This window comes from Agelaius tricolor, unplaced genomic scaffold, assembly GCF_023055355.1.
Source record: "Agelaius tricolor isolate 1412-34295 unplaced genomic scaffold, bAgeTri1.0.p SCAF_3, whole genome shotgun sequence".
In the NCBI taxonomy this organism is placed as follows: domain Eukaryota; kingdom Metazoa; phylum Chordata; class Aves; order Passeriformes; family Icteridae; genus Agelaius; species Agelaius tricolor.
In genome coordinates, this window is record NW_027269263.1 from 3,279,015 (window position 1) to 3,305,322 (window position 26,308).

The following is a 26,308-nucleotide window of genomic DNA, read 5'->3' on the forward strand; positions in this document are numbered from 1 at the left end:
CAATCTTTCTACATTAGAACCATTGCTTTGTTTCAAAACAGAAGGACAAAAGATTACCTAGTTAGCAAATGTTAAGTAGCAGCAGCTCTTCCCTAGAACAATCTGGCCTAACTCCAGGATTTGGCAGTCTGAAACGTGACCAGTTGGAGGCTTCCACATCCATGAAAGATACATTCATGTCTTCCACAAAAGTAAGGGACAGCAGAGTAATTTCAGCACCCTAACAATTCCTGTTCCCTGCTCCTCATTTGTCCATCCCATAACTCACCTCCAGAACTCAAATGTGGCAGAGATCAGAGACCACCTCAAGAATACGCTGAAGTGATGCTTAGAGAAGACATCAAGCTTCTGGACCTTTCCTCCAACACAGTAACACTAAGCTAGGACAGGAGGTTCACCAGCAGATGGGTGGCACAATCCTGCTAAAAAAATCCAATTTACATGGTTGGATTTACATGGTGGGCTTCCCACCTGAACTCCAAAAAGTGTTCATCTTTAGGAGAGGGGAAAAATCATCTATGAAAACCCATGGCTGTCAGCAGCTATAAGAACCCTCCTGCTCCTTGTTCCTCCATCTTCCGTGCAATGAGCCCTGGGGAAGCTGGAAGGGGAGCTGGCAGACATGCTGCATCCCACAGAGAAGCAGAATGGGAACAGCTCTGGAGCAAGGCAGTGTCTCTGGGGAGGCAGGGAGAATGGAGAGCTGATGTGGGCTGTCTGCTCTAATAAGGGATCACACCACAGGAGCATGTGCTGGCTTGACAGAAGCAAGTGCAGCCACTTAACCTGCCTATGACAGCTGAAGTGGGAGCGTTGCTTTGCCACCCCAAAAAATGGGGGGGGTGAAGGAAGACAGGGGAAGGCACGAGGTCACCACAGCTGCCCACCCTTCAGGAACATTCCAGGTGTGCTTGGCAAGATTTCTCACCCCAGCTACAGCCTGAGCAACCATGGAAGTTGCCAGCTTGGGCTCCTTAGCATTACTAGACCACGCTCAGCAAGTCTCAAACTAGATGGAGATACCCTTTTGCCTCCCCTGGGCTGGTATGTGCTGCCTCCCACCCTTCTTCCCTTGCACAAAGGACAGGAGGCAGCAAGTCCACTCCTCCCAAGGAGGGGCTGAAGCCATCTCACACACCAGTGTGGCAAAAGGGCACGCTCTGATCTTCCCAGCTGCCTGTGGCCCACGCTTCTCTAGTGATTTGGCTCTTATCTAGCAACCACCCCACAAATGACACAGCTGCTGGGGCTGCCTTGTTTGTTATTTTCCTGAGGAAAGGCAGAAAAGCAGCAGAGATATCAGCACAGATACAGCACTGTCCTGCATTGGTCTCTTCTGGAAAGGCTCTTTCCTTAGGCTGGCAAATGCCAGGGACAGGCAGGAGTGCTGAGATAAGTGTCTATTTGATCTTTTTTCCCCCATTCACCCTGGGTTTTTCACTGCTTTATGTTCACAAAACGCCAAGGCAGCTAATCAGTGCTCTGTGACCCCTGTTAATTGGGCTGTGTGAGAGAAAGGCAGCACTGGCAGGAGAAATCACACATACCTGTTACTTTGAACTGTCCTGTCATATTCTGTCTCCTGGCTTGCAGGAGCTCCAAGCACCCTTCTGTGAGCCAGGGCTGCTCTGTTTTCATCACCATCCCCAGGATCAGCAGGAGGGGCCACAAGTGTTTCGTGCTGTGGCCCTGCCTCTACCACCTCAAAGCACAGGGAGGCAACAAAAAGGCATATTGTTGTTTCTCCTTCCATGTGAGAAGCTGAAAGTAATTTTAGGTGAAGGAAACACGACCTGAAGGCACTGATGGCCCTTCTTCCACCTATGCCCAGCTGCTCCTCACTGCCCTTATCTGCCTTGCTGTTTTCTCCCTCACCCTCCCCACCACCACAATAGAGGAAGGAGTGAGCAGATGCCCAGCATCCATCTCCCCTTCCCAAGAGACCAGCAGCCTACATGGCCAAGTGAGCCAGGCAAGGAAAGTGATTGGTGTGAAGATGTGAAACATTGGAGGGAAAAGGGGTTGGATTTGCCAAGCCTGGTGGTGGATTATGCAGTTCTTGGAGGATGAGGAAGACACATATTGCTAACTAGATGCATGCTGGGTGCAGGGGCCTGCATATGTTTTTTAGGTAGGAGCAAGGGCTGCTTCAGTGGTTTTGTTGCTTGATTAGGGAAAGGAAGAAATAGGAATATGGTATCAATGAAACCAGAGCAGCCAGAAACACCCCAAACAACACTTGAAGGTATGTGGTACTACAGGAAGAGAAAATCCTGGGGGGAAAGGGGATAAGCAGGAGGATACAAACACTGCCCAGACAGATTCAGGGAATATTAGTAGGACTAAAATAAAATTTGTCTTTCAATTCTAGCTCAACCCCTCCTTCCAACTCAGTAAGTCTCTGCACAGTCTCCACCAGGGGATGACTTGTGCTCTCACTACCTGCAGGGTTTTGGACAGAGAAGCAGGAACTCCACCCCCCACTACTGATGCTGCAATTTGAGTGAAAACCAATAATGACAAATCAATGAGTTGGATAAGTGGATTAAAACAGGGGGGAAAGAATTCTGCAGAAAGACCCTGAAACATCACTATGTTGAGCAAACTGTATTGCTATATATATTTGTGAAAACATGAATTAATTAATGCAGCATTAGATGAACAGAAAGGATTATTTACCTTGAATGCGTAGAAAGAACAGACAACTAGAGACAGTTTTAAAAACTGTCTTGTCCCTTAACTACATCTGCATAAATCAGTAAATTAAGAGTGATGATGCTACTTTCCATGGGCATTGCTGTTTTTGACTCAGGGTGACCATGTTCACAGCAAATGTGTGTTTAAACACACCTGCCCAGCTTTGCTGACACACTAACCCCACAGATACTCTGTACTTCACAGTTTATTCAATTTTACCTTTAGGGCACTACCCTGAAACCATTAGTCAAAGGGTGCAGGAACAAATCAGTTGCATTCAATGTGATATACAGCCCATGAAAGCAGCAAGGGTAGCTTTAAACTGCAAGAGGAAAACAGCTCTGTAATCAGTCACTGACATGCATTTTCAACCACCATGTTGAAACTTGCACTACAGCTCCAGCACAGAGGAAGGCTTGAAAATACAGACCTCAGTTCCTTGAGATATGGCTGAAATTGTAAATACTGCATCTAGAAATATACAGGAACTTTCAGAAAACTCCTGCTGAGAAGGTTGATCAGACTCCTGCCTGGCTAAATGGGAAAAAAGCTCCAATGTCTGTTGAGAAGTAAGAGATTTCTGCTTCTTTGGTGGGGGTAGCACTGAACAGTTCAGCAACCAAAGAGGAGACAAGCTGCGTGTCCCCAGAAAGGTCAGCTACTCTTTTCCTGCCTTGAGGAACCTGTTGAACCATGTGAGCCCAAGAAAGAGGCAATATCAGTTATGAAAGCTTTCCCCAGCAAGGCAAGCTACAACAGGGTGGTTCCAGTTCTGATGCCATCACATTTTAATCCGAGGTGCAAAAGACCAAGGGAAGAAGTTGCCTCACACCATCAACCATGATAAATTAAAAACAGAACTGAAAATGCCTATCACACCTAAAAAGCTTTGCTGTCAAGCTGTGATTCTACAAGAACACACAAGGGAGATGTCTATGTGCAGGCCATCTCCTGCCATGTGATGACATTGATCTTGGCTGGGGAAGGCCAGGGAAAACAGCTTTCATTAAGCAATGAATTCCCTGGCATGCTGGTGAATAGGCTTGGAGAGCTGAGCAGAGCTGGAGCCCAACACTTCCCTGTCCAACAAGATCTATCACCACAGCTAGATCATAATACATATTCCAGGAATATGAATTTTTCCCTCAGAGCATGTTCAGAACAAGAGACAACAATCTCCCAAGACTCTGAGGTACAGAGAACTCTGTCATGTTCAGAATCAGAAAGTGAGTGACAGAGACCAGTGGCCAAGGCAGAACGGCAGGAGGCAAAAGAGAGGTCCTGAGCCTCAGAGCCAGCAGAGGCTGTGTGCTAAAGGCACAAATAAACACTGGTACCAAAGGATGGGAAGATAAAGGCAAAGAGATGTTTTCATGATAGGTTCTGATGTCAATGGTACTGGTGCACAAGAAGAGGTGCAGAGTAAGACTGAAGGAACAATGCTTCAATGTGGGGCACAGCTGGTCCCCTGGTGAAGCTCAAGATCACCAAGAGAAGATTAAACCATGCTGATGCCAAACTGGAGATTTTACAGGCACATCAACAGGCTGGATGACACCAACAGAGTTAAGATTATCAGTAAATTATGCTACTTTTTGAATGCAACACAAAACCAAAGAACCTGGGTTCTCCAGAGAGCTGTACAGTAAATCCAAGACAGCAGCTCCTAGGGTCGGTTTTAGAGCTCAAAAAGCAATTCCTGGGCCTGAACACAAAACCACCTGACCTGGACATTTCTGCAAATAACTTAGCAAAGGTAAGATACCTTTCTCCCTAATAGGTAGATTGGAAGCCAGATTTTTGTCAGCCTTGTAAAGAAAGTCAAAGGCAGGAGGGTCCCCTGGCAGCTGAATTCAGTGAAATGCTGATTCTGAAAGGCTCTGGCCAGCAGGTGAACATCCTCCAGTCCCCAAGTGGATGGATACCTCCCAGCACCCCTCAGGAATTCGGAGTGCTGCATTCTTTTCCCATTTCTTCCCCAAGGCTTATCAGACGCTGAGGATGGGAATGGCTCACAGGCATAAGGATCACACAGCCAGGACAACTTGAAGCCCCGGGGCTTCTGCATTGCTGGTGTGTCAAGTACCTTCGGCTTTGAATAACAAAGGGCAATCTCTTGAAGGATCCAAACAAAAAGAGCCAGTGTCAGAACTATTAACTAACCAGAAAACTAGTTACATGTTGTTTGATAGGGGGGAAAAAAGGGAGCAAGAGAGATCTGAGTGCTCAAAAAGGAATGAACAAGTTCCTTTGGGGAAGACGACTGGGGGGATTTGGGTAACACTGCTGGGGGGTGATACACTGTCAAGATGCAGGCTGCTGGCTACTGCCTTGGGTTCTGCTGAGGGACACCTGGGCTCCTGCACGATGGGGACACAGCCAGCACATACTGCTCCGAGCTGGAAAAGTGCAGGGAGGGATGCTGATGGCCACACAGACAAATGAAGGCTGAGAACAGCTGCTGCTCTTGCCACACGCTGCTTCAAGTGCATGTTTTTGACTTTTAAAGCATGGATTTTTTTGTTCCTTGTTTAGTGTCCTATTCTGTGTGACCTCAGCAACCAGCCACACAAGGTGCGCCTCAACAAGAAGCTACTCTGGACATGATGAAATGAAGCCACAGTACTCTCAATCTCAGGAGGGATGAACACAGTCTTCTGGATGGTCCAGAATAAACAAATGTATCTACAGCCCAGATTTCGCCTTGTGATTGAACAGCAAGGGTTTTGGTTTTTCTGCAATGACAATTCACTTCTCTCATCAATATCCTTCACCTGCATCTAGCCAGGCTTCAATATGTACTTGCCAATTTTAATCCACATGCTTCTTTCTTTCTACTGCTGTTATTTGATTCTTTTCGAGAAGCTCCTTGGGGGCTGGAGCTGATTAACTTACAAAAGACCCAAATACATCTCCTATATTCTGAAGGAGCAAATAGGAATGGGGCTTACATGCTCCACATTGAGACTGGAAGAGGATCATTACTTACTATTCATTCCTGGATCCTTGAAGAACAAGTGAAGCCAGCTTAATGCTGCATTGTTCATTCCTAGTGCCCATCAACAGAAAGCATGCTCCCAATTCATTGCCACAAGGAAAGACAACAGCATTGCTGTGCCATAAGCACTTGTGATTGTTTGGGGGCTGCAGAGAGGACCTTAGGGTATTACAGTGATGATGAGCACTGGGGGGGAAGAAGCTGGAGTTATTGTCTTGATGATGATGATGGGGAAATAGGACACATGCCTGTATTACAGCACAAATCCATATGAAACAAGCCCTTCTGTGCCTTACTGCTCATAGAAAAACATGATACACTTAATGTCAGAGAAAAGAGTCCCCTGTGAGGCACAAAATCTAGCATGGGGCTGCCTTGAAGCAAATAAGCTTAGCAAATTCATTTCTTAGAACCAGCCCCACACATTATAAGTTTCTAGAGACCATGGATAAACCCAAGTTTACAGATAAATAGGTCCTAAAGAAGTCCCTTTCGGGATTTGTTTCAGTACAGGTCTTTCATCTTCTTTTCTCCAAAGTTTACACCACTACATTGGTTGAGGCAGAAAGAAACTGAGGAAGGCTGGAAGGTAAAATGGGAGAAAAAGTAAAAGCAAAGGTGACTTAGAACAGAGACTGACATGACACACCACATCATCACAGTGGCCTAGCAGCTGGCCAGCAGCTATTCCAGCTGTTCATCAAGCCCACTGAGGCTAAAAGGCTCCAAAAAAATACTTCAGATCCTCTCCAATATTCACCCTTAGACTAAACATTGGTTTCTAAACTCGGATGAGGTGCTGGGAAGTGGCCTGCAAAACCAACTGTGCTGGAGCAAAAATCCTGCACCAGTGTTTTGGAGCATCCCTGCAAGCCTCAAGTGTGAGGGCAAAGGTTTCACATCACTGAACTTCACACCCCCATCTGTCCCTCTACCCAATCCTTTGCCTTCTTCCTTGAAAGGAGAAGATATTTTCACTTGCCTTCTCAGTTTCTTTTTTCATCTTTGCTTTCTTGCTCCTCTCCAGAGTACTTGGTTTGCAACATCAAGAAGTTATAAATACAGCTGTCCCTTTCATATTTCATGCTCTGACATGGGCACGATGACATCACTGCAATCTCCAAGACCCTTTGCTGACTGTTCCCTGTTCCTCCTTTGAAGTTTAGCCACCTATTCCTCCCTGTCAATGTTTTGCATAACTCCCTCTCCCCAGCAATCCAATCTGTTTGTCTCTCATCCATCTGCCCTGACAATAACAGCACAGCTTTTCCTCTTTTTCTTTCACTGTTTTCAGTCCTTATTCTCCACCACTATCCATGGAATAGCACTTCCAGAACATGCTACCAACTTTTCTTCAAATTCTTCTTTAAAGATTCATTTTATCCATCTGAGAATCAAAGACATTTACTTAGCTTTAGTTATATTTCAACTCTATAATTTTATTCCACTGTGCTTCTCATTAATCTCTGAATGACCGTGTTATTTTACTGCTGTAATCTCATCCTTCCTTTGCCAACACCTGCCAGCTGCTTCATTTTCACTTTTTACCCTTTAAAAGGCTCACCTTGCATGGCTTGGCTATTACTATAATAAATATTAAAATTAGATTCAAGATGAGCAATGCAGCCACTTCATCTCCCTTGCCCCCTTCACGGTATCTCCTGTGCTGAGGATACCAGGCTGATTCCAGAGGCCATCCACCAATATCCATGATGTATGCAAGGCAGCACTTGTTAAAAGTCAGACTGTAAATAATGCTGATCTTGTTGATATTCACTTGGCATTCATGAATATGACTCTGAGTTAGTGAGGTGCTTTGTGGCCAGGCATGGAAGTAGTTGTTAAAATCAAGGTCACTGGTGCAAGAGCCAGCTGCTAAAACTCCTTCCAAAGGTGGTGGGCACCAGGTCTGCTGTGACTGAGCTTAGGCTGGCTGCCCCAGAGGTTATGGCATGGACTGAAGTGGTGAATTCATTCAGCTCAATCTCAGTACCCTGGCTTAGCTCTCTCCACAGCCTAGCTCACACAGTATCCATGAGACTGAAATCTCAGCTCTGCTTTGCCATTCCTATTGACCTGCCACCTTATCCCCCAGACCAGACTGACAAACAGCAGCTCTGGGAGGACACAGTTCATGCAGGCACATGCACGAGGGTGATTTCAAGATGCTAAGCTCTCTTTTACCAGAGCACCTGTAAGGACACGGTCCACACAGAATAAAGGACAAGGCTGGACAAAAGTGACAAAGCAGAAGGAAGAAGCAAAATATCCAGAGCTATCAAACACTGTCCTCAGAAACAGGTATTGCTCCTCAGTAGGTTAGAAGATTTCAGATTATCTCTCTATTTCTGATGAAAGCTCAAACATACAAATTTTACAGAACAAGTGTTAGAAAATACACAGAACAGACACAGTGTCCTTGACTGGCAACACAGCAAGTAGGAAATACAGCTCTCAGATGCCATACTGGGAGTGTTTCTCAATGCCACCACTAAGGATACCACAGAAATAATTTAAACAATTGTGAGAAAGGGAGGAGGAGTTAAGGAATATCCTCTTATTATCCCTATTAGAACAAACCCGGTGCAAACTACAAGCCAAAGACTCCAAGGATCGTTTAGGGATCCCAAAAGAGCTTAAAATGGGTGCAAAACAAACGGTTCCCTTGGGGAAAAAAAATATTCCAATGCATTTGGGAAGAAATAACAAGAAAAAAACAATTGAGATTCCTAAGGAAGCAAATCCTCTCTGGTGGCACAGAAGCCAAAAAGAGTTTTCAGTTACACTGATGAACCATCCCCCTGAGGTGTAAAAAAAGAAAATAATCTCATGGGGCCTAGGGGAGAAAAAAAAAGGCAAGAGATATTTTTCTTCCTCCTCACATTCTGGCCTTTGTGCATGTTGAAAAAATAAAACATAAGAAAAAGCAGCAAAGATGTTTTTTGAGACAAAGTAGCAGCATACAAAATGCCTCCCAATAAGAAACAGGATAAAGTTACTGAAACTTTTTATGCCATCACATTAGAAAAACAGCAAAAGTGCAATAACAGAACATTGAAGAATGAGTTTCACCCAAAGAAAAGCTGAACAGCAGGAGCTTTTCTGGAATATTTTAGTTGAGTGTACACATCCATGTCACACCATCACTTCTTACTTAAAAACAGCTGCAGAAGGCTCCTGCTGCGGCCGCTGCCGTTAGCTGAAGCTCTGATCTTCCTGTCTTCATACAAGTCATCAAGCCACATTTCCTGCTGGAATTAAAGTGGCAGCCCCTAGGGACTATGCAGCTACCCAATTTATATCACAGAGAATCTGAAGCAAGCACCAGGATTTTTTTCAAACTGCCTAATTTTTTTTTTTTTTTTTTTTTTTTTTGCAACCCCCTAATTCTAATAAGAGTTTTTCTGGGCATTTGCCTTTTGAAGCAATTAAAAGAAAACATAGACATTTTAAGACCTGTGCAAAAGAGCTGGGAGCAAGAAAAACCTGTGGGCAATCTCAGTGGCATCAAACCAAAGCATGCCTTGGATACCTCTTGCACCCATAGTAGTTACATACAGATGGTACATGGACACTATGAGGGGGATTTATAAAACAACAAAAGCTGCAGATCATGACACACAAGTATTTTGGCTCAGAGTAAAAATAGAGAAACAGGGAAACTGTCCTGGCCAAGTGCTCAAACTACCTGGTGCCAGGCAAGGGCAGCTACAGGGTCATTGCTAAAGATGCAGAAATGCAGGCAACTGGTTTTTGTTCTGTACTTCTACAGTACTAAACACAGCAAGAACCAGGTCAATGGAGTGCTCCTAACAGCTATGAAGGGTTATGATAAATAAGACTTTGGAGAAGATCATGTAGTATCCCATTAAGTAGTCTCTGTAGTTAAACACAGATATCCATAACTCAAAGAAAGTCTTATGTTACCAGACAATGCTCCTTAGACATCAAGCAGGGTAAAAAGCAGTCTCTCTTGTATGTGATTCTTTTTTTATAAAAAAAAAAGTCTGTCATAAATAATATCAAAATCAAGGCAAAGTTGCTCTACTTCAAAACCAAGGATCATAGCAGCCTACAAAAGTAATAATCTCTTTTTTTTTTTTTTCAATGAATGGAAAGCAAGTCAAACTGCAGCATGTTAAATTGAGCATTAGAAGGGCTCTCAGCCACTTCCAAAATTACTTGAGAGCACATTATAATTAGCAAAGGTATGTGACAGTTTTATACCCCTCTATGATGCATGATTAAAGCCAGGCAGCCCAGTCCTGCGCACCGTCAAAACAGATGTGACAAGAGCTGCAAGCTGCTCCCAGACAGACTGTGAGAAAGCATAGGCAGATAACATTTTGGCCATCAAAGATGTAAGACCCGACACAGAACTAATTAAACCTCAAAACCCCTCAGAGAGGTAGGAAAAGTGAGGTTTTATGAAGCATCCCAAGCTTGAGCTGCAGTGCCCCAGCCCGAGAGCAGGCATGAGAACAAACTCCTGCCTTTCTCTCTGAGGTGCAACAAGGAACAGAAATTTACAGCCTTGACAGGAACAGCTCACAGCCTCGGCACGAGCATGCAGGGCACAAATGACTGGAGAGATGCTGCAGAAACACCAGCAGGATGATCTGTGACACTGCTGATTTTTCCCACCCAAGACTGATACCTCTTATCTGTCTGCAGCAGAGAAGAATGGAGTCCTGGGCCACTGTGAAAAACCAAGTCTAAACCCCACACAAATCCTGCCTCTCATACTTGCATGGCTTTGTCTACTGAGCACTCAAAATATCAATTAGAGGCTCAGCTTCCTACCACTAACTGAGGAAAAACAAGGTACAGGAGGGGAGCTGTGCACCAGCCAAGGCCTGTGCCTCTTGAACTGGGGTTAGAGGGGAAAAAAGGTGTTGCAAGGAAACAAGCAAGGAACATGGAGAATTTAAAGTGTGAAACAGAGTGGCAAGTTTGCTTCTGAGAAGTGTATCCAAACCATCACTTTTATTCTTACTTATCTTCAGATTTTCATATTTAGACTACATCTTAATGCTTCTTCCTTCATGACATCCCTCTGCATTCAGCATCTTTCCCTCTTGTTTCCAGGTAGCCTCCCCCATTGCTTCCTCTGAAGTGTTTCAGAGCTCACCTCTTCTCTTTAACATCCCAGCAGTTTCAGGCAGTTTTCCTGATATATCCCTTAAGCCATTCCCACCACACTGCTCCTGTTGTGTCCTCTTCCCTGTCTCCTCTGCAGAAATTTCTTTCCTCATTATCCCCATGCCCACAAGGTAACCCCCTTCTACAGGAGGCTGCAGAAATGGTGCAGCTGGTTTCTCCTTCAGGCAACTCAGGCCATCCCCAGCATGACTGACAGGGTGACAGACAGACAGACAACTTGCCAGTGTCCAACTACTCACCCATGATTCATCCCTGAATTTTCTTAGTTAAAAGAGTTGCAAATGGGGAGGCAATTACACAGTGCAATCACTCAGTGGACACTCTTAGATCTGGAGAGTTTTGGAGAACCTCACAAAATTCATTAATTTTATTAAAGACAAATCTTCCACTGCTGCTACAAGGGTAAGCTGGTTCAGGTGGGCAAAACACTTAAGCCGCTACTTTCTGATGGCTTTGGTAAGAAGAAATAAACTTGCTACATGTTTACAAGCAGGTCATATATTGCTGTGTGGCTATTTTGATAAAGAAGATACACATGACTGCAGACCCTTTACAATCAATCATTTGGAGATAGTAAAAGCAGTGCAAAAAATAAAAAAGGTGCCTAATTCAGCTCCTGATACCCACTGATGCTGAATATCTATGCAGCAATGAAAGAGAATTTAATTAAGTGGCACATGCATATATAAATCATCTATATAAATTTTGTTGAACATAATCAGTTAATTAGAACTAGAGCTTTCAATGCAAGCACCTATGGTTCTGCCTATGCACCAGCCTGAGCCTCTCCACAACAGGGGGATCTTAGGGAGCAGGACTGCTTCCAAGCAACTGCATGTGTTGCCAAGCTGTCTTTGTCCCCACAATTATGCTTTGCTATTAACATGATTCACAAGAGAACAAATAAAACACACTGCAACAAGCCTTTCCTATCACTGGAAGCACATTTTGCTGTGCCAGTGGCAGTCCTCTAAAGAATGATGCTCTGCAGATGTCTCCATTTGGGAGGCTGCTTTAGTGGACACTGACTAAGTGTCTCTGGATGTCAAAACCTCAAGAGAGCATGTCAAATCACTTTCCAACATCCTGCAGCTGAAGTGATTCCAATACTTTTATTTCTAAGAAAATAATCATTGCTGTCCTTATGTAAAGCAAATGGGATCTTTCATGCAAGTGAGGTGTGTGCAGAGCAGCAAGTTTTATGCTATGCAATACATACAAATATGCTGAAAACATATGTGATGACTTAATATCACTAATTTGACCAAACAGAGCACAGAGCATAACAGCAGATGTGAATGTTCACTGTGAGTGCCACAGCAGAGCATCAAACATTCCCTTTTGCACGGCATCTGAACAAAGGGGTTTGCTTAACGGCTCTGTACAATTAAAAGCCGCCAACTCAACCCAAGAGAACCCGAATTCCCTTTCACTCCGTGAAGCATCTGGCCTGATTGCTGGTGGCTGCTGAGCACTGCCATGTCATCACTCCGAAGCCGTGAAACATCCCGCCACAGCGTTAATTAGCTCCCCTTGCAAAGTGCTTAAGCCATAGAGAGAGGTTACTCACGTGATGTCTCTGCGCTGATAGCAACCTTGAAGAAGGCAAGCGATCAGGTCGCTGATAAACTCCACATCATCCCCGTGAAGAGCAGCTTCCAGTTCCTAATGAGCAGAAAGGAGAGAAAAAAAATAAATCCAACCATTAAGCTAATTCCTTAAAATTTCCTGCTAGCTCATCTGGACCAAAAAGACCCAAGCAGCCTCACGTATGTGTACAGAGCAGAGCACACATGGGGTAAACTGACCTTCCTCATCATTAAAAATACTGCTTCTACTACCTCTTCACTGCAAGAGTTTATAGGAAGACCTTGAAAGGTTTTTACTGAAAGTCACTCTCCAGCCAGAAGACTAATGCTTTTGTCTGGGTGCAGAAAAATAGGGTTCAGTGGGGTTGAGATACACTACAGCCTAATAAGAAAGGCATGATTTCTCTCATGTTCACCTGATGGACAGGAATCAACAGTTTCATTCTTCTGCTTTCCCTCCACTCACTGAGGCTGGTGAGCTCAATTTAAAAGACATGCTCAGAAAGCAGGGCACTAAAAGCCACTTACAACCCAGAAGTAGCAGTTTCAGATGGATTGCCAGAAATGGCTGAGAGCTAGCAAGCAAATGCCTCAAAGAAAAGCAGGCATTTTGATTATTTAACTTATTTCTTATTCAGCTCCTTTTTTTTCCCCAACTCCAGTAAGAGAGAAAGGATGGAGGGATGTCAGACTTGGTGAACCAAAATCTCAATCCTCGATGGAGAATAGCATGTGTTATTCTTCCACAGCAGAGTTCACAAAGACATGATACAGAAATCCATCCACAAAAATGATAAACTCCTGAAATTTAGTTATTATGAATTTTGCACATATTGTAAGAAATATCTTTTTTTCAGCTAGCAGTTTCAAGCTTTGTTTTCCAAATATCATTTAGTTAAATAAAGTTTTATTTGTATGCCAGAAAATTATTCGCATTAAGAAAAATCCACTTTCTCTGAGACTTATCATCACTAGCATACAGCATTTAACAAGATTTAATATGGATAAACAATATAGGCAGAAGAAGCTATTCTTTTTGGGTTTCAGAGTAAATAATGGATTGAATACAAATTCCTACTTGAATGTTACTCAACAGACTGTTACACAAATAGCTAAGCTAATGGCTACAGAATAAAGGTTAATGGCCAGAGAATAAAGGATAAACGTTTTGGCACTTACCCAATAAAGAAGAGAAAGTGCTTTTTTTATTAGACCGCAGTAACTGCAGTAATAAAATTATCGATAACAGATTGCAGCTTAAACGCCGCTTGTAGTTTTTTATTGGAAATATATTAATGGCATATTTTCATTACCAACACTGCTCTTATTTACCTCTTGTGCAACATGCAAAGTGCTTCGGGTGTGGAAGCCTGACACCTGCCCTGTGAGGAATGCACTAAACACATCTATTACACGTGGGAACTGGAGGTAAGGAAAGGGCAGCAAGCAGCCAAAGCCTGACACAGTGTCCCTGCCACAGAGATAGGGAAAGGACCAGGAATCTCTGTTCCCTGCCTCTAGATGAGCACCCTGCTTAATGACAAGTTAACACAAAATCTGCAGTTGCTGCTTGCCATGCCTTGGACAGAGTGATAGTATTGTTGTATAAATAGTAATCATGTTATATAAACAGTAATTACAGAGTGAATTCACTGACAATCATGGAATGTCCCGAGCTGGAAGGGACCCACAAGGACTGAGTCCTGCTCCTGGCCCTGGCCCAGATAAGTGGCTGGTATTTTAGAAGTGTTGACTTACTTTATTTGCAAAATATTTTAGTGGACATATGCCTTCTATAAATATCCCTGGAGGAGAGGGGAGCAGGGACGACCTAAAGCGCATGATATGCTAAACCATCCCAGGTGTGTTACCACATTACCACAATAAACCTGCAGCTTGTGAAAAATGACATGTCAGAACCCAGAATGATGGGCAGGGGGAAAGTGAGTCTCCAGGATGCCTCCCTGCATTCAGCCTCTCCCTCACCCACATACACTTGTTCATTAAAGCTGTCAGTCAGCAGTCTGCCCCTGCTAGGATGTGACAGCCTTTTGTATGAGGAATATTTAAACTGCTTCCCGTGAGCCTTTTCAGCCTGCTGTTTGACTAACACTCCTTCAGCAGTGGCCACAAATGCCCCAGATAGCCCCTATCTGCAGCCATTGTTTTCCAGGCCGAGGGTGACCTTTACATTTTTGGAGTTGGCAGGTCACCCCAGGAGCAGGGGGGCATTGCTGGGGCACTGGGCAAGATGCCATCTCCTGGGCAGGGACTAAAACACCTGGATGGGCTGTTCCCCCTCTCTCTCCCTCCCATAAGGGTGCTCCTGGTCCTCAACTCTATGGCAGGTGTAGCACAAGTTTTGGGGACCCAGACCCAGATGGATCTCACAGCCTGGGCATGCAGACCAATTTGGGGCTGGGTGCAGAGTCCCAGTGCCATGCTGGGTTAAGGGGCTCTGGAACAAGCCAAGATTCATCAGCACACACAGCATGGGGCCAGTGAAAGCCCATCCCTGGCAGGTGTGAGGTTTTCAGTGCTTCTGTACAAAGACACCTGCCCCATGCTCCCCAATGCCATGGGTGCTTCCTTGAAGCCCATCCTGATCTTCTGCTCCCTGCCAACAGTAACACTCAGTGCCAGAATATGGTAAAGGCACAGTCCAAGTATTACTGTGATTATTTGTCTTGGAAAAAGGTTACTGACATTGTCCTGTAATGTTTCTGTCTACATTTCAACTATTGTTGCTTGTGACAGAAGGGTAGGAGCAGTGAGAGGAACCTGATGAATGAACACAGGGATTGAGCAATGAACCCAGAGCTGGGTCCATCAGCCCTCTTTATCTGAATGCCATGATTTTCTATCCCACTGGATTCTCCAGCTTCCAGTCCCAAAACACCCAAATTCTAGACTCTTCCCACACACTCAGAGTGCTGTGGGAAGGACAGACACACTAGGAAGAGGTGATGCAAATCTTAACATCTTAGGAACACAAACAAAGAGTTAGTATCCCTTCAGGATTTCACCTAATGCTTCAACCCACATTTAGCAGGAGGATTTTTCCAGCCTTCTCCCTCCAACAAGGGACAGCCAGCAAAGCAGCACACTGCCCAAGCAGCACATCTAAACAGAGGGAGATGAATTGATGCCAGGAGAAAGAAGCCACTAAAACCCCCCTGGTCCTAAGGGCAAACCCTGCCTCGGTCACCCATCCCCACACTCCTCCAGCCTGGCCAGGACGAGCAGCTCAGCTTCCTCCCCGCCACCATCCTCCCCACGCCTCCAATCCTTTTGTTTTTCCTCTTTTCTCTTTGAGCACTGAGCTGTGAGCACAGAAATCTGAACCTTGCCAAAACGCTTTGGGGACAGCACAGAAAGGAAACAGAAGAGGCAGCAAATCAGCAGAGGAAAAGGGGGGGACACACATCTCCTCCTCCTCTAGCTGGAGAGAGCAACAGACAGGAGAAAAGCAGGATTCTCCCCCTCTCCAGCTGGCGTCACACCTCATTAGGGAAAAGCCTGTTTAACGTCTTTCCCTCCCCCCAGCCCGGTACTAAATCCCCCCTGAGTCAGGCAAGGACTGTTGGGAAGAGGCAATTGCCAGAGCAAGGCTGGGAGCAAGGGTGACCACCTCTCCCAGGAGGAGCACTGGCCCAAAGCAGGGCCGGGAGGGTAGGCAAGAGGCACCATCCTGTCCATCCCCACTCCCTGGGAGAGGGCAGGGAACCCCACAGCCAGCACTGGGGCAGGGATGGTTAAACCCACCAGCTGGGGGCCTGAAACAATCACTGCTTTGGATGCCTTCTTGATATCTGCCCGGATTTTTGAGTCAACCTTCCCGATGAAAGTAAACAAATGAGTTCCCAACAGCAATGCCACTGTCACCAAGCTGGCATGGGGTGACCACGGGGCTGCTGCACACGCTTTTTTTTTGAGCTGTGGAAAGCAGCCAGCCAGCCTCCAGCTCCTGCTCCAGCAAGCTGACTGTGCAAAGGGCAGCTCACAAAGCCTGGGGACTTTGTTTCAGAAGAGAGACTCCTCCAAACCTGCAAGAGCCCAGTGTGAGCAGGCTGGGTGCTGAGGAACAGGACTACAGTTTAGAGGTTTCTTCTGTGCTGGAGCTGAATCATCTATAACTGAATGTGATGGACATAACGAGTTTAAGCACAGCTAAGCCTTGTCCAAGTTAGCCATCAGTTTAAAAACCCCAATCCCTTCAGCTCTATTTCCATACAGCTGCTGTTATCAGCTTTCCATTGCAATGCTCCAAAGTGACTCAACAGGCTTTAGGAGATCACCAAAAGCCACCAGCAGGACGTGCTGAGCTAGCCCCAGCCCATGCTCTGAAATTTCAGTGCTGTCACTGAGTCAAGTCAGGATGTTCTTTTCTCCTCACAGATAATTAATGACAACAGGATCTGGGCAAAAGTTTGGCAAACTCATGCCACAGGGTAGTGGGATTGGGCAGGAAGATGGAAAGTCAAGTGCAGGCCTGAAATTCTTCCAAGAAGCACCATTTATCCCTCTGGTGTGAAGTCAGTGTGCTCAGCCCCCAGCACCTTCTCAGAATGCCTGAGGGAATCAAGCCCCCACCCAGCAGCTGCCTGCAGCCCAGTGCTGTGTTCTCCCTGCCTGGGATCCCTGCCATCATATGGAAATAGTTTCCAAAATATGAAGCCTACTGAGAGTGCTCTGCACGACATGGCAGGAGGACACTGCAGGGTATTAGGGGTGTTCCTATGGCCAGGGTACCCTACAGGGGCAAACAGCAGTGGGTTTAGCTGGCTGCCATAAATTCAGAAAGAAGTTATAGCTCCTGGTCCTGGTGGAGTCTCCCAGACATGCCATCTTCAGTGGCTGTTGGAAACACTATGTGATATCCAAGTCTGCAGCTGAATGCAGCTCTCCCACCTTCCCCAGAGTCCTGCAGGAGCCTGCATGCTGCCCCCTCCCTCTATGATCCTCCAGGGCTTTAGGGTTTCCTAAGCTAAAAGCATCCCCAGTCTCTTCACTCTGCCTTTCCACAGCAAGGAAAATGGGTGCTGAATGCCCTCCCTGTGCTCCTGGCAGTGGGTTGAAGTCAGCAGCTGCCTCAAGCAAACACCATCCTCTTCACCTCACCCTCAGGACCACAAGCTCAGAGGGAGCCAAGCTGGCCTTCTACAGTAGGTTTGGGGTGTGAGGTGAAGGGGTTAATGACACTCATTACCACAGTGGTCCCAGCTCCTCTCTGACCCTCTGTTCTGGTGTCTGTGAGGTCAGGGGATGAAGAGCAAATACCTGAGGGAGGAAAGAAGCCATCCTGTCAGAAGGGAGCTATCATTTGGGGAGGGGGACAAAGAAAGAGCAGGAAAGGTATTTCCTTTCCCTTTTTCTTCAGGTTCCCCCTCAATGTCTGCCAGTGCCTTCTGAAATGTATACCTTCCTCGACTTTCTGAGAGCAGACTTTGAAGGCTATTTCAAACATGTTGTAAAATAGGAGCATAATGTTACTCCAGGGCTAGGCAGAGGTGTGAGATGACAGCTTTGTATGAGGGAGATTGGCTATAAACAGAAAGCCAGGGAGAATTTGTCACATTGCCTCCACGTTATGGCTGTTTGCAAAGTACAAATCCCACATGCTCCCCGCTGGTGCCAGCAGCACAGGGGTAATGTCATCCTCTCCTCCAGCAGCTCCCTCCAGCTATGAAAGGGGATGCAACAGACACTGAATTCTGCTCAGCTCAGCCTAAGCAGGTTTGCAAATGCAAATTCTTTGCCATGCCAGTGGACATTTTGGTCAGGCTAGAATTTTCCAGACTTGGTTTATAGGCAAACTTACATCATGCCTTCCTTTACCCCCCTCTATCAGGATTAAAACTCTAGACCATCACTCTCTATGTACCACCTATCCCACTTGCCAGAGCAGTTGGAGTTCTCCATCCACACTAAGCTGCTGCCTGATCTCTCCCTTGGGACAGGACCCTCCCCTATTTGCACAGCATGCTGCTCTGCTCCTTGCTCTCCAAGTGGAATTTTTCACTGCTGTGTAATACAAACACAAACAAGCAGCTCACGAGCAGCTGACTCACATTGTGTGGCTAAACTGGACTGAAAAGAGATTTCAGACTGATCAATCCAGTCTCCCTCATGCCCCATAGCCATCTACCAGTGCTAATAATGCTTTCTTTTCCTCCTAGCTCATCTTGCCTGCAGTGCAAGTGATTTGAGAACTACATTTGTTATGAATGTATGCACTGTCATCACTTTAAAGATGTAAAACTGCTACTCATTCCATTTCTTGCCCCTGGCAAAGAAGCCTTTCAGATGGACAGGGTGCATCTGAAGTAACAAGTGATTAGTTTCTGTTTAGCAGTTGGATATTAGTACTTTATGCCTGTAAAGCAGTTGCCATCCCAGAGCATCAAAGCATTTCAAGACCATTCAGCAAAGCCTTGTGTCACCTGTGAAGAAAGGGGAGGCACACACCCACATGCAGAGCAATTTTGCAGACAGCCCCACTGACACAAGCCCCAGCATCCACACATGATATGCTTCACTCAGTGGTGGGGCTAAGAGAGAAGCCATAAGGCTTGACACTTGATGCCACTGCAATCATCTCTCTTTTTCTGCAGTTTTACGAGCAGCCAAAGCCTTTGGAGATCATGCTATTTCCCTCCAAAGGATAATTTCTCCCTTTCAAAATAATCCCCTCTTCCTTCAGTGCAGATAATGTATGCCATTTACCATAAGCCAGTTATGCTGGCTGAGGGGCAAGCACTGCACTGGCCGCTGAGCTGGCTTCACAGCAAATTTCAGGCTCAGCAGAACCTGCAGCCTTGGGTTTGCAGACCTCTTGCAGACCCTGTGGAAGAATTCCAAGAGGTCTGTGAAGGGCAAATAAGAAAAGCAAGCCTATCACCAGTCTGCCTAAATTTCTAACCAGAGATCTATGCCTTTATGGGAAAAGTATTGGCACTGTGGTCTTAAAAACCAAACAAACCAAAACACTGCTCTCCTCCCCCCCCATCCCAAAATGACTGACTACTATTGCCCAAGCCACAAGTTCTTCTCCTCCAGCTGAAAATAGCCTCCAAACACAACAGTGTGAGGGGAAACACAGTCTGTTTGAATTGCATCCTGTTTGCCTCACCCTCAGACAGAAAGGTATCATTTCTTATTGCCTAGAAAAGCCCTCTCCCAGTAGCTGTGCTTGGATGGAGTATCAAAATTATTCAGATCAGTAAACTACTCGCAGACTGGACTGGTTTAGGATTCTGTTTTGTTTTTTCTCCCCTGGAAAGATGGGGTGAGAAAAGTGGTGAGCAGGCACCTAGAGATGGGCACCGTTCTGAAACTAACCCAAAATACTGTATAGATTATACATAACTAAGCTCTTGAAGTCCCAGGTCAGCAGTACCTTGCTGGTAAAACCCAACCTAAACAACCCCAAACTCTTTCTCTCCACATATGCTGGATTTAACATTCCCATTTATGGGCTAAGCACTACCAGCAGTTAAAGACTAAACATTTTAGCAAGTGTTTTACACAGCACTTTAGGTGATCACAGTCCTGTTGGTGGGGAACTGCACCAGCTCTACCTGTTTGGATGCTGTTTCTGGAAACAACAGCAGCGGGTTAGCGATGGTCCCTCCCCAGACAATTCAGCTGCACGATAAATAAAGAACAGCTGATCCTGCCGTGTCACCATCTCCTGCGGTAAGAGGCTTCCTGGGTACCTAGTGGGAGTTCTGCTAAGCTTTTAAGCCCATTGGCAACGTGGGGAACAGTCTGTAGCTCCAAAGCCAAGAGGCTCGAAGTAATAATCCGATTTCAAAGCTCCTCCTCCTCTCCAGCCAAAGGCAGCAAGGGAGGATGAGATCAGACTGTAGATGCTCTTCATTTTAGGTCTGGCCATTGCACTCATCTGCTCAGCATGAGCACCGGGAAGGGGAAGGATGAGTGCCAAAATCTGGAATGGATTGCTTGGCTAAAGTTTGTGCAAAGATTTCAAAACTTACTGGGAAAATAATTTTTAAAGGGAATTTTCACTGCTTTTAATACAGCTGGACTGGTTTATCTAAGCAACATCCACTTTTGTAGTTCCTGCACTGGCCAAAACTCTCAGGGTATTTACTCCCTGCCATTATGAGGCACCAGGGCATTCAAGCTATGCAGCTGGTTTGCAAAACTCCCCACAAAACTTCTCCTGTACAGCAACCTATGCTGCTCCTCTGGCATTTACATTGCTCCCCCCTCCAGGATGTTATTAGCTGCCAGGTGATATGCAAGCCATGAAACAACTTATCTCCATGAGCCTGGAGATAAACAGAAAGTCCAGATCATCCTTTAAGGAGTCAGGTGATTTCCCCACATCCCTTCTGCCCCTCAAACAAAAACAACAACAGAGGAAGACAGGTCCTTGCCCACCACTGTCTGAAAAAGCAGGGTCAAACAGTAAAACACATTCAGGTAGAGACAGGCTGTAAATTCTTGCTTTTTCCCTTTATTCTGATCTCCACAGCCAGCCATTCTTCTGCCTCTCCTTGGATGCTGTGCAGAGTGCAGCCCACAGCACACACACCATTAACAAACCCTGCCTGGGGTTCAGTGGGGAGGGTGGCCTGGAAGTGCTGCCAGCACTGAAAACTCTTCCTTGCTCTGGGTGGGACAAAAGGAAAGCCACTGAGAGAGAGAGAGAGAGAGAGCCAGCAGCCACACACAGGTGCCCCACGTGTTTCTGCCACTGCCAAGGTGGGTGAGTTCCACCTTTCCAAGTTCCAGCACCATTTTTTTCTCCTATTAATTTAGCAAAGAAGGATTTGAAAAAGCATGAGATAGCTGCCTACTGCTATCAACCCTGATGAAGCAGCCAGGCAGCTACTCAGATGTGTGAGCTGCCTCTTTGCAACAGGTTTAGTCTCAAGCCTAAGAATAAATTTTTAAAACATGTGGCATAACAGTTGCTAGAACTGTTAAAGAGCTAATGGGTCTTTTACATACTCTTAGATCTGTGTCTGCTCTCCTCTGGATTGCCAAAAGTATCATCTTGTTTATCTATCAGACTTTCTGAACTTATTCCATGCTCACGCAGTCCAGACATACTTCAATACAAAAATTAATGGCTTTTATACTTCTTTTAAAAATCATTACAACAAAGCCAGATGCTACCACCTTAATGAGATGTATATGCACTAAGGGATAAGCTTGAAATAGGAAATGGTGTTTCCAGGCAGTTGAATATTGCAATGCGAGTCACACAGAGCTGGCTTCCTAAGGCATGTCACTGCAGGATCTAATGTCAAAATAAATACAAGAACTTCTCTCTCCAATTCACACCCTATCTTCAGCCCTGTCCAAAAAGATCTGTATTTCATTGGATGTGTGGGAAAGACCACCCTGCCATAGCTTTTAGAGCTTGGTTGGACTCAGAGCCTCTACCCCAGCGACTGCTGCCTATTACACCTTCCCCATCCAGAGCTTGCTCGAACATCCTGTGGAACACGAGGTGCTGCCCTAATGAAAGCCCAACCAGGACTCAACAGGGCTGCCTGTGACAAGGCAACTGCTCTTGGGGCTAGGAGCAGCCAGGAGCCCCATGGGAATTCCCATTCCCTTCCCCAGAGCTGGGGAAAGACAGAGGGGAGAAGGAGGTGCTCAAGAAAACCAAGCAAAAAGCTGGCAGCCCCCAGGTTTTGAGTCGGAGCAAAGTGCAAAAACTCAGGAGCTGCTTCTTGCAACACACTGTAAGCAACCCAACATTCTCCCCATGGCCTGAGGTGACCATGAACCACCATCCACTTCACTCCCATCTGGAAGGAGCTTGGCTCACACGTGTGTTTGCCAAGGGAAACAGCACAGAGCCCTTTGCGTGCTTAGGAGCCGTGCTCTGCGTTTTACTCCACACATCTGGCAGGGCTGCTCCATAAAAAAGGTGATGGAGTGCTTGTGGCTCTCCTTCCAGAGCATGGGATAAAAATCTTCTTCAACACACACGCCATGAAGGAATTCTTCTCCAGCTTCATTTAAAGCTGTCTTTATAGCCAATAAATTTGCAGATTGCTACAAACACTTGGCTATTTACACAATAATAGTTCTATCTGCCAGAAATGGCAAATAATTATTATTATGTTCATAAATGTTAATGCTAACTACACTCTTAAAACACATATTATAAAAAGACTCGTAATTTGAGAGAAGGGTAGCAAACTATTGCCCAGACATAGAGGAAACCAGCTCTATTGTTATAATACTTATTCTACAGACATTAATTGGAGTACCTTTTTCTTCTAAATTTTCCTGACATCCAGAATATGAAACAAAGGGGAAAAAAACCCCAGACTTGTTTCATTATACTTAAAGACAAACAAAAAACTGACCCAAAAGTCTGTTGCATCTCATAAACTGTAATAGCCAGCTTTGTTTCTGCAATTCAGTGCAGAACTGATGACATTGGATTACACAAAAATCTGCACAAAACACTTTGGTTGGATGAAATAGCTGATCTGCCTGAAGTGGGGGGAAAAGGCTCCCAATAACAGATAATTATATAACCAGCTTGTAAAAGTGTTATTAGCAGGGCATGGGATCAGGAAAGGCCTGGCTTTTATTCTCACTTCATGCATTCACAGTGATGAGAGCTAAATCTCTGTCCGTCTCTCCCTCCTCCCCCACCCAAATGTTAGATAATTTTTAGCCAACCCTGTAGAACACTTGCAATCTTTGAGTAAAAGCAAGGCTGAGGTTAATGTACTGCTACTCCTCTAACATTCAGATGCTGTGTTCCACCTTGATAACAGAAGAGAAAACTGGAAAAAAATCTCCCCTGCTGTTCAGATAAGGTAGCTTGAGGACTCAGGGGTAAACTCCAAAGTTCAACATTTTAGTTTGAAAGGACATTTCCAGTCATTGGCTACTGGAATTCAGATCTTGAGATCCTGACTAAGTGATAAAATGCAATAAAAAAGAGAGAGTTTTGACAAAAGGTCTCTCTTTCAAGGAAGGAATGGGGACATTAGACATTCTATACATTAAAATACATAGCAGAGCAAAAACCCTTGCATGGACCTTGTTCTCAGTTATCCACAGCTGGGTGTCTCTGGAAATCTTTGCTCAGGAGTAAATTTTGCTCCTCCTTTCTCAGGAACGACAGAGTCAAATCCAACCAGGAGAAAAATTAAACTGGTGGCAACGAACCTTGAAGGTCTGACAGTGACCTGCAGCACCAAGGTCTCTGAAGCTGCTTTCATTTGCCAGAACATAAATTAGATTCCTCACTAGGTATGGCACAGGGGTTAATGGGAGCTTTATAAAGCCTTCTTTGAACATACAGATTATCCCTTTCAAAAAACTGGTTTAAAGTACAGTACTGTGAGCCAGGAAACCCATTCCCAGCTCTGCCAGGCTGGATGACTTCAGGCAACCCACTTGACTATTCTCTGCTCTTTCTGAATGTGCACAGCAGAGACAAATACCTAAATCTCCCATGAGGCTGAATACAGCTTAACTCTTCACAGACCCCTCCAAGCAGATGATGTTCAGCCATTCCATACAAGCAGGGTTGCTCAAACTTCTCCAAACAGAAGGTCTCACAGATACCAGAAAAGGACACCTGCACTGGGCACCTCATATGGGCAAGAATCCTGAGTCACAACATTACCAACTACATTTTTTTTTTTTTCAGCAGTGAAGGAAATGTCTTATCCTATCAGCATTACTGTCCAAAGGAGGTGCTCAAAAGGAGCAAAACTGAGAAATTAGGGAAAGTTCAAGTTTAGGAAAAGCCATGCTGCTGCCTGGACAACTCAACAAACAGCTTTCCTCCTCAGGGTCTGATTTCACTGCAAGAATGTTAAAAACAACTTCAAAAGACAACAAAATAAATTCAATTAAAAGAATAATGAAGCATTTCAAAAGTACAATACAAAAAAAAAATACCAAAAGTGTGAGATGACACAGAGCATTCAGTGCTGGGAGCAAGGATCACGACTTTCCTTCCTAACAAATTCATCCTAGGCATCTCCACTGTGAAAAGCAGTACTGGCTTGGAGTCTCCTTTCAGAAGGTGCCTGCCATCCCTCCCAAACTGTCATAGTTACATCCTCCTCATATTTTAGTGTCCCTGTAGTAGCCCCCTTCAAACTTTTACATAAAATTCATACAAAACATTTGAGCATTAAAAAATCCCGTGATTTCCAAAGCTCCTTAATAGAGTGTGGAGGGCCTTACTGGTGCTCTGCACTGCAACATTTCAGACCCACGTCTTCCCAGACTGAGCACAGCTCTTTTCTGCACACCCCTGCCCTCAGATCAATGCATTCACATGCTGCTGCTGCTGTTTAAAAAACCTTCTTGCCCATGAGTTCAGGTGACTCTGACCTGGTCACTCCCAGGGAACTCAGTCCCACTGTGTTGATGTCTGGCAACATTTCCTCTGACTCAGCCTTGCTAATATAATATTGCTTCAGTAAGAGGAACTCCAAAGACTGTTTCCCAAGTCATTCCCTTCTAGCATGCAGAAATCTCAGGAAGTCGTTTGAACTCAATAACCTCCACACCATTTCCATACAGTCGAAATAGAACAAGAAAAAGCAAACAAACAAAAAAATCACATCCTCCTCTGCAGCCTACAAAATTTACTCATTCCAGGGTTTCTTTCACAGAAGACAGTTAAGCAACCACAACAAAGTAACGTCACTTCCTTTTCCTCCAAAATAAATTTTAGTGTTGAAAAAGTTCACCTATTCATTTACTGTGAGCAGCCTCAGTCAACACAGGAGCACATCCACAGCCAGCAGTCAAGGAATAGCATTCAGCACTATCTTAGTATTCATTTCCAGCTGGGGTCCAAAGTTAGGAATTTCCTTCCCCCCTCTTCCCCAGCAGTCCATCGATTCAAGAAGAAAGAAAGAAAAAAAAAAAAAATCCAAAGATGTTCAGACTCACTTTTGTATGAACTGAGATATCTTAATTATTTTTTCAAACAAAACCAAATGATATTTTCCAAACAGCACTTGCAAAAGAGCTAGAGCAGTGTGATCCATTGCTATTCATTCCTTTGGACACAGATCCAATCTTTCAGCCACTCTGTGCTTATTGGCTATATGGAAGGTAGAGCAGCAAGGAGCACTAAAGGATTAATTCTCACAATAGTGGGAAGCAGGAGTCCCAGCTCTTGGGGGGGTGAGTGGGGGAGAAGGGAGAAAGATGAGTGTGTAGGCTGCATCCCTGGGCTTTGGATTTCCTTGCTGTGATTTCATCTTCTGCCTAAAGTTACCTTAAAAGGGAGCTAGCATGGAAAGAGTGCCCCAGCGACTTAAAATGTAAAAAGCATTACAGGAATTTTGCTTTAAACCTGAAAAGACTACGAGAAGGGGTTGTATGTGAGATAACTCATGGCAGAGCTCAGCAGGGAAGAGAATAGCTAAGGCACAAACAGTTCATACTCTGTTTGTTGTGAGTCACAGAGCAGCTGAACAGATTTATGATTCAGATGTTTTAGTGTTGGTTATCAGCGATTAGCTCCAACTGTTAGAAAAAGAGAGAAAGAGAAAGATTAAGCTTTTGTCTGCTCCAGCCCTCATCCTTCCTTTGCCTGGCAGCAGGGGTTACTGATTGTTTCTGTACCTTTTTTAACATCAGAATGGCTCTGAGCCACACTCAGTGCAGAAGCAGATCACACTGCCAGTATCGCCATCAACATCAGATTCAGCAGTAATCACTGAAGTGCTGACATCATGTGTTCAGGTACATATGCAAGTGTAATTGTGAAATTTGGTTATATGGCAACTTTTAAGTGTGGGGTTTTTTCCAACCACAGAAACCATTTGGGACACAGAAAGGGCTGACAAAGAAGGACTGATTTTGCTAACTTTAGCTTCAA

The 26,308-nt window shown here is 45.0% G+C and overlaps 1 protein-coding gene across 2 annotated transcripts in view; it reads right to left on the reverse strand.

Moving 5' to 3' along the window:
* Positions 1-26,308, reverse strand: part of CECR2 (CECR2 histone acetyl-lysine reader) — a 146,462-nt gene that overhangs the window by 31,294 nt on the left and 88,860 nt on the right. For both annotated transcript variants that reach the window (XM_071422185.1, XM_071422184.1), the window contains one exon: positions 12,429-12,523. In XM_071422185.1, the coding sequence (XP_071278286.1) occupies positions 12,429-12,523 (95 nt within the window). The remainder of the gene's footprint in view (positions 1-12,428; positions 12,524-26,308) is intronic.